The 7421-nt window shown below is 34.9% G+C and overlaps 1 protein-coding gene across 1 annotated transcript; it reads left to right on the top strand.

Annotated features, from left to right (window-relative positions):
- The first annotated feature begins 1687 nt into the window (after positions 1 to 1687).
- On the top strand, positions 1688 to 7207 carry LOC135622169 (phosphatidylinositol/phosphatidylcholine transfer protein SFH11-like). Its single transcript, XM_065123813.1, has 12 exons — positions 1688 to 2151; positions 2290 to 2389; positions 2624 to 2890; positions 4056 to 4133; positions 4531 to 4632; positions 4703 to 4752; positions 4829 to 4937; positions 5022 to 5099; positions 5208 to 5273; positions 6616 to 6717; positions 6798 to 6869; positions 7011 to 7207. Exons 1-12 carry the CDS (start codon positions 1775 to 1777, stop codon positions 7032 to 7034), a joined length of 1425 nt encoding a protein of 474 aa, XP_064979885.1. The 5' UTR covers positions 1688 to 1774; the 3' UTR covers positions 7035 to 7207.
- The last annotated feature ends 214 nt before the right edge of the window (positions 7208 to 7421 follow it).

The following is a 7421-nucleotide window of genomic DNA, read 5'->3' as shown; positions in this document are numbered from 1 at the left end:
TTTAGTTCTAAGTGCAATAGCCTTCTTGTTCTTTGGAAGGTTATTATCATGTTCATCAAGTGTCTTACAAGTCATTTCATAGGTCATTAATGATCCTATGAGTTCTTCAAGAGGAAAATTATTTAAGTCATTTGTTTCTTGAATTGCAATTAACTTTGGATCCTAACTTTTTGAAATTGATCTTAGAATTTTGTTAATAAGTTCAAGATTATTAAAACATTTGTTAAAAGCTTTCAAACCATTAACAACATCCATAAAACGAGTTTATATGTTACCAATGGTTTCACTTGGTTTCATTCTAAATAATTCATAACTATGTATTAAAAGATTTATTTTAGATTCTTTTATTCTACTTTATCTTAATGAATAACTTCATGTGTGTGCCAAATATTACGTGTAATTTCACATATAGAAATATGATTAAACTTATTTTTGTTTAAAGCACAAAACAACGTACTCGTAACTTTAGCATTTAAAAAGAATATTTTCTTCTCTAGAGCATTTCATTCATTCATTGGTCTAAAGAATTTTTTAAAACTACGTTCAATGACATTCTATTAATCAAATCCATAGAAATAAAAAAATCCACATTCATATCTTTCAATATAGTCGGTCTCATTCAACATAGGAGGACAAGTGATAAAGCGACGCTCTTGATTGCTAGAGAAAGGTATATAATCTCTCTTGGGTGTTAAACTAACTAAGAGAATTTGGCTTTGATACCAATTATGGATCATGAAGACACTAAGAGATATGAATTAGTACTTTCGAAATGAAGAAACAATTCAAAAATTCATTCAATGAAATCAGTATCGAAAATATATTTAACTTAAAATATGAGTAAGTATTGCAAGTAATTAAATCAGTAAGCAATAGCAACCAAGAGTACTACATCACTCTCGATAATTTCATAAAAATGTAATGTTAGCTCAAAAACTATTACTAATTACTTATAAGTACTCTAGAATAATAATTATTATAATCATAAAGTCAATCATTTACAATCATGTAATAAAAATACTTCATAATTAATCTTTTAAAATTTTGATAGTTCTACCTACATTAGCAAATAAGTATATGAGCATTTTCATTGCAAAATCAATTGATGTTCTGAAACAAAATAATATTGACCTTCGTTACCGCACTCAAATATTTTAGTACAAAAGACTTTAAATGCGAAGAGACGGGAATTAGAATATTCACCGATGGTGTATATAGTGATTTGATAAGAAAATAAAGTTATTCCCTTTCCCCAGTATGGAGTATTCTGTTTCTTGAACAATTTTATTATCTTGATTCAATCCTTCATGAAATTAAAAAAAAAGGTTCTGTATTCAAAAGTGCATATATGCCTTTCTTGGAAGCTGGTGAAGGACTCTCATTCCTCCCTCCATCTCTCTCCCAATCACACATTCATATTCTTTTCTTCCCCACAAACGTCACATATCATAAAGAAAATAGATATTGCTTGGCGTTGGACATTGGAATTTGGAAGCTGGAAAGAAAAGTTGTTTTGTTTGCTTTCCTTATTCCTGCAAGTGATGCGAGGGGCGTGATATATCATGTCATTTATATCACGGCTTGATAACCTTAGCCATATAATTCGGAAAACGACCTCAAGGTTGGCGTCGGAACATGTCTTCCTGCTTCAAATATCTAGTCATCAAGCAGGAGTTGAAGCCAATTCTATTGTCGTTTTTTGTTCAGGTACAAAATTCTGCAACTGCCAAAAAAGCGAAAGGCATTTGAAGAGAATCTCCAAGTGTTGGGACAAATGAAATTATGGAAGAAGAATGGTCCTCAAATGGTAGCCACATCCGATGACAGTGCTGATTCCAAGAGAAAGGATTCGAAACCTAATGCGGGTTGGCAGCAGCGGAAGACGATCGGTATACGCAGCTCGCCACTTGAAGCTCATTGGCATTTCCTAGAATTACCGAAGAAGAAGAAGAAACCGACGTTAGCATCAAAAATGAGCTTTAGGTCCTTGCAGAAGTCGCTCACGAAGATCACTAAAAGCGACACGTTTCGCACTATTTTTCAAGGTGTCCGTGATCCCGAGGAAGTGAAACAGGTGCAGTCTCTGAGGGACTTGCTCGCGTCAACTGGCCAACTTCCGGAGAAACATGATGATTACCATACACTTCTCCGGTATGGCAGATTATGAGATCCCAACCTTGACTTCGCTTGTTACGCAGACACTCTCCAGTTCCTGTTATTATTTCATGAATTCATAGTTCTTTTCTCAAATGCTAATGCGATGGCACTATTCTTCATTTTGATTTGCAGTTTTTTGCGAATGAGGAACTTCGACCTAGCACAGACCAGAATCATGTTTGTTAATATGCTCAAGTGGCGTGAAGACAATAGGGTCGATGTGATCGCAAGGGTAATTAATATATGGATCATTTGTTCTTTTTCCCTCTCTTTAACAGTATCACCCTTTTCTGCTAGTATCAAATTTTCATCAGATATTAAAATGTGTTCAATAACCCAGATGCAATCTTCTAATTCTTCCCGAGACATTACGAACTGCAGTACGGTGTTCTCTAGTGTTCTCGTATTCGCTCATTAAAGCAGTGATGATGTCGATTAATGTGTACAACCACATTGTGCACCGCAGGAATTTGAGTTTGAGGAGTATGACGCTGTGCAACAATGTTATCCACGTGGATATCATGGAGTTGATAATGTGGGAAGGCCATTGTACATAGAAAGGATTGGTTCCATAGATTTCAACACCCTACTGACTGTGACAACAGTCGACCGCTTCGTCAAGCATCATATTGTAGAACAAGAGAAAACATTAAATCTCAGATTCCCTGCATGCTCACTTGCTGCTAAGAGGCACATAGCATCCATAACAGCTATTCTAGACGTGGAAGGACTAGTAAGTCTCCCATTTTATCATTATGATGACATTACTCTTTCCATATATTTTTCTTAATGAGAGCTATTGCTTGACATAGTTCAATTTCACCTTGTTCAATGAACATTGAGGATGGTCAGGTTTCAGATGCCACTACATTGAGAAAACATTCTTTTGATTGAAATATCCTGGGAATTATTTTTGAAGATGGACATAAGGCATATCTGGTAAACGGAATAGCAAGAGTTCAATATGATTTCTGCAAAAGTTCACATGGAATTAATGCTAATCTGTCGGTAGAAACATCAGTGAGATGTTTCTAAAACATTAATACATGCATCGTTTGTGAAGCATATATCCTGTAGTTGATGATGACAGGTGAAACTGTATTACGAGTAAGGAAGTGTAGAGGGAGGGCATCAAAGAGCCACAATTCATGATAGCTTAAACATATTATCTGCATTTAGTCTATGGCCGAAGTGAGAAACAGAACATATATCTGAAACTTAATATGTGATTTGCCACGAGTGAGTGGCCTCACCTTAATTTAGGGAGGACATAAAATATCCCGCTCACAAGGTGGTGGGCCCATTCTGAGCTGCTGTCAAAGAGATTGACCATGACATTTAATTACGGCTTGGACAGGTGGGTCCCACTGTGAGGGGGTGACGCTCTTCCCTCCCTGTCTGTTTTGGATAGGTGAGCTGCTACGCCCATTTCATGACTTCATAAATTTCATGATTTTTTTAAAATACTTGTAAACATAATTCTGTTCTCTGTATGCATGTCACTTCTTGGCAGCCATGTTTGAGGATTTGGACTGCAAATAAATTTCTTTTCTGAATTAGAATGGGATTTTCTAGAAAATTTGTGCTGTATTTGGTTCCTATGAAAATAATAGAAAAGAAAACTTAGTATAATGATGTTTGGTTTTAGCATTAATTAAAAATAAGAGTTTTCTTCATTCTGTGAAGGCACGTAGTGGTTGTCAAAGAAAATAGTGGGTGTGCTAACTTGTGAAACGATTACAATTAATTTTTCACAATATTTGTCTATAAAACGGAGAATTATCTTAAAATTTGAATCTTCTATACAATTACAATTAATTTCCTTCTATACAAGAGGGAATCTTCTGACTTACTTATTTAACGGAGAATATCTTAAAATTTGAATCTGTTGGCAATAGGGTATCAAAAATTTTTCAAAGCCAGCCAGAGAGATTTTCACAGAAATTCAAAAGATCGACAGCAACTACTACCCCGAGGTTTGTGTGTTTTAATTTGTGTTTTATATACTAGAATTATTATATAGAATAAGATATACTTGACATACTATGTGATATGTAGGGATGTTTTCAATTAATTGGGTTTAGAAATTTATCATTTAATCGTTAAATGGCAATGACAACAAATTCTTCTTTTCTTATTTGTCCACTTCTATTTGACCGACTTAAATGGAGTTCAGGTACTTTTAATTTGTTATGGGATGGGCTCCTTTAGGAAAAGCAAGTACATACGTTCGAGGCAATCATATTTGTTTCGGCAAATACACTCTCTTCTTCTCACACTTGAACCCGTTTGGATCACAGCTAGACGAATAGAAGCACAACAGAATGCATTGATATTTCAATATCATTGATTTGTCATTTTGTCCATCGACAGACTCTCAATCAGCTATACATTATTAATGCTGGACCAGGGTTTAAGGCCCTGTGGAATATTCTACGTGCTTTTTTGGAGCCTCGAACATTATCGAAAGTACAGGTTGAGCTTCTTCATCTTCAGTGTAACTGCATTTTTCTTTTCTTCTTGATCTGACCATGGACGGTGTCAGGTTTTGGGGACTAGTTTCATCAGTAAGCTCTCTGAAGCTGTGGATTTAAGGTACGTACATATGGTTTTTGTTTTTAGAACTGCCTGTGAAGTGAATCGATGTGACGCTATCTATTTATGTTTTCAGTAATATACCAGAGTTCTTTGGTGGCAAGTGCAAGTGTGTTGCGCATGGAGGCTGCTTACGGAAAGACAAAGGACCATGGACTGACCCAGAAATCAAATCCAAGTTAATGGTAAAGTTCCCATGTTGCCCGTATATGATTCCTTTGATCTGTTATCTTGCCATACTCAGCTCAAGTGTTATCTTCTTTCTTCAGGAAGTGTTCTACAAAGCACAAAAACTTGAGGATGAACCAACTGACGAAAACATTTTCAAAGAGCTCAGCAAGTCCCAAGTCGTAACATCTTTGGCTCCTAGTTCTTCTACTAATGCTGTTTATGAGTTTTTTTTTATCTTGCAAGTAGGGAAAGTCTGTTGATGCTTTTCTCATTTCTATCTGCAGGTAACCTCTGATGGACGACTTGGGTCAAATTCTATTGCAACCACTCCCAAGACTGAAAATTATATTGTGAGTGTTCCTTCTTAAAGCTTGTTATATCACATATCAGAGGAAAACTAAAGAAAGAATTATAATTTGGGCAACATCATGTTGAAGAATCTGCGTTGCAGCTCATATATAATCTTGTTGGTGTTTACAAGAAATGCTTTGCTTAAATATATAGGTGAACATTAGCTTACAATCATGGATCGACCATGGGGACTCTAAAATTCTTAGGGCTGCTATGGTAGATTGGATTTGAAAGATGAGAGAAAGAAGATAACAACCTTATTCAAATTCCTCATTCAGAAACTGGACTACAGTAATTCACTTATTTTCATCCATTTCCCCACTACTTGGAAACAATATAACTTATTATTTTTTTTGCTATGTGAAACCAAACAAAGCAACCTAACAATTATAGACATTTACTCAAATACCTTACTATATACCATTTAAATCCATGACACCAAACATACACTAAGTCAAACATGCAAACATACAACACATTAGTTGTGAAACATGAATATATCAAACTAGCATAAAATTTCCCTCTTGGAAATTAACTGTGCGCGATGATATTATTTCTTGTTGAACTTCATATTCATAGTGTCAGATAAGTCGTTGGTCGTGCTAGAGCTTAGAAGTAGATTGGATTGATCACCACAGTTTTATTTCTGGATGTACATACCTTGATTCTCTTGATTTAATTAGTGAATCATATTACATGGAACTCAACGGTGAGAACAAAAAATTATTTATTTATCCAAGAATATGGTAGAATCAATGCTTTTATCTTTTTGAGTTCTACCGTCTGATCTATTTGAAGATTAGTTGGATTGATTAATACAGCTACTCGAGTTCTTAAAATTCCATATCTAAAGTAGCCATAGAAATTTATGTTCTTCAAAAAGACGTAATTACAAATCATTAAAGATTATGAAAATGAAGATTCTTACATGAAAATTTGTTCTTCAATGGTTATACTGAACTTTATTTCCCTTCTTTTGAACCTAACAGGCAAGACAGCTAGATCAACTTATCTAGATTGTTTCTGTACCCAAAATCATTATAGCATACATGAAATTTGAGCAAAATTTGCCATATTATTGACACCAGCTGGAAAAAGGAAAAGAAAAGAAAAAAGAGTTTCTCATTTAATGTCATAATCTTTATATGTACAAAATGAAGAGACTTAATCACAGTCCTTATATTCTGTAATTGGTTTCAGTTTCTTATCTTCAAATATAAACACTCAATCTCGATGAACTTTCCTATCCAGGGGGAAAGTATGATCAAACTCATGTTCCGAACAACATGACTTGTATGTGCACTAGTATGTATTTTGACGATCGTAAACAATCTAATGCAGGGAATTGATAGTCTGGAGCAATACATGGGAACAGCTTCTGCATCTAAGCATCTGGCACAGAAAATCTCAGAGCTAGAAGAATGGCTTGTGGAAACCAACGAGGTGAGAACTGTCTTAACTTTTGGAATCTTGAGGAGCCGTTACTTGTAAAACCAGTCAATCTGTCAATTTCTTCCTCTTAGATCTTGCAAACACTTTTCGCCAAGCAGCAACAGCTTGCAGATAATATAGAAGAGCTAAAGAATCTGACTGAGGTAACGACATCTTTCATTTTGACTCATTCTTCTACTCCTGACCTATTTATTTGTTTCTTCTTATCCTCTCTTTCTCTCTTTATATTACACACACATATATATATGAATGTTGACTAACAAACGATTGTTTAATCACTGCAGCAGTTGCGTGTTTCTGATGCATGAGAAAATTACCAACCTTGATGAGGAATGATTTCATAAGTTGGCAGAATTGTTTTGGACAGTGATATATGGCTGGTGCTATGAAGTGTCGTTGGTCTATTGCTTCGAGCATGTGGACTTCTACGTTCGCTGTAATATATAACTAGTGAAGATTGCTACTGTTGTAATTTCCATTGCAGCCTGCGTGCTCATTCAAGTAGTTGTTATCACTGTTACTATGAGAAGTGAAAACGCTATTGTTCTGTAAATTTTTTCTGATAGAAGTTCTTTAATAAAATATACATAAAAATAAAATTTTAAATCAATTTGCAGATCAACAATGTATATAATGTGCATGATCACAATCATAGATCTTGTCGGTCTCATTGACAGGAAATCATCGATAATATC

The sequence above is a fragment of the Musa acuminata genome, chromosome BXJ2-9 (assembly GCF_036884655.1).
Source record: "Musa acuminata AAA Group cultivar baxijiao chromosome BXJ2-9, Cavendish_Baxijiao_AAA, whole genome shotgun sequence".
Taxonomy (NCBI): domain Eukaryota; kingdom Viridiplantae; phylum Streptophyta; class Magnoliopsida; order Zingiberales; family Musaceae; genus Musa; species Musa acuminata.
The sequence above is the reverse complement of the archived record's forward strand: the minus strand, read 5'-3'. Positions and strand labels throughout refer to the sequence as shown.

What these genes read in the sequence shown, in the direction of transcription:
- LOC135622169 (XM_065123813.1), top strand. Translation starts at nt 1,775, where the DNA reads ATGAAATTATGGAAGAAGAATGGTCCTCAAATGGTAGCCACATCCGAT. An exon ending in AAGAGCTCAGCAAGTCCCAA is followed by an intron (nt 5,100 to 5,207) that starts GTCGTAACATCT and finishes TTCTATCTGCAG; the next exon opens with GTAACCTCTGATGGACGACT. An exon ending in GGCTTGTGGAAACCAACGAG is followed by an intron (nt 6,718 to 6,797) that starts GTGAGAACTGTC and finishes TCTTCCTCTTAG; the next exon opens with ATCTTGCAAACACTTTTCGC.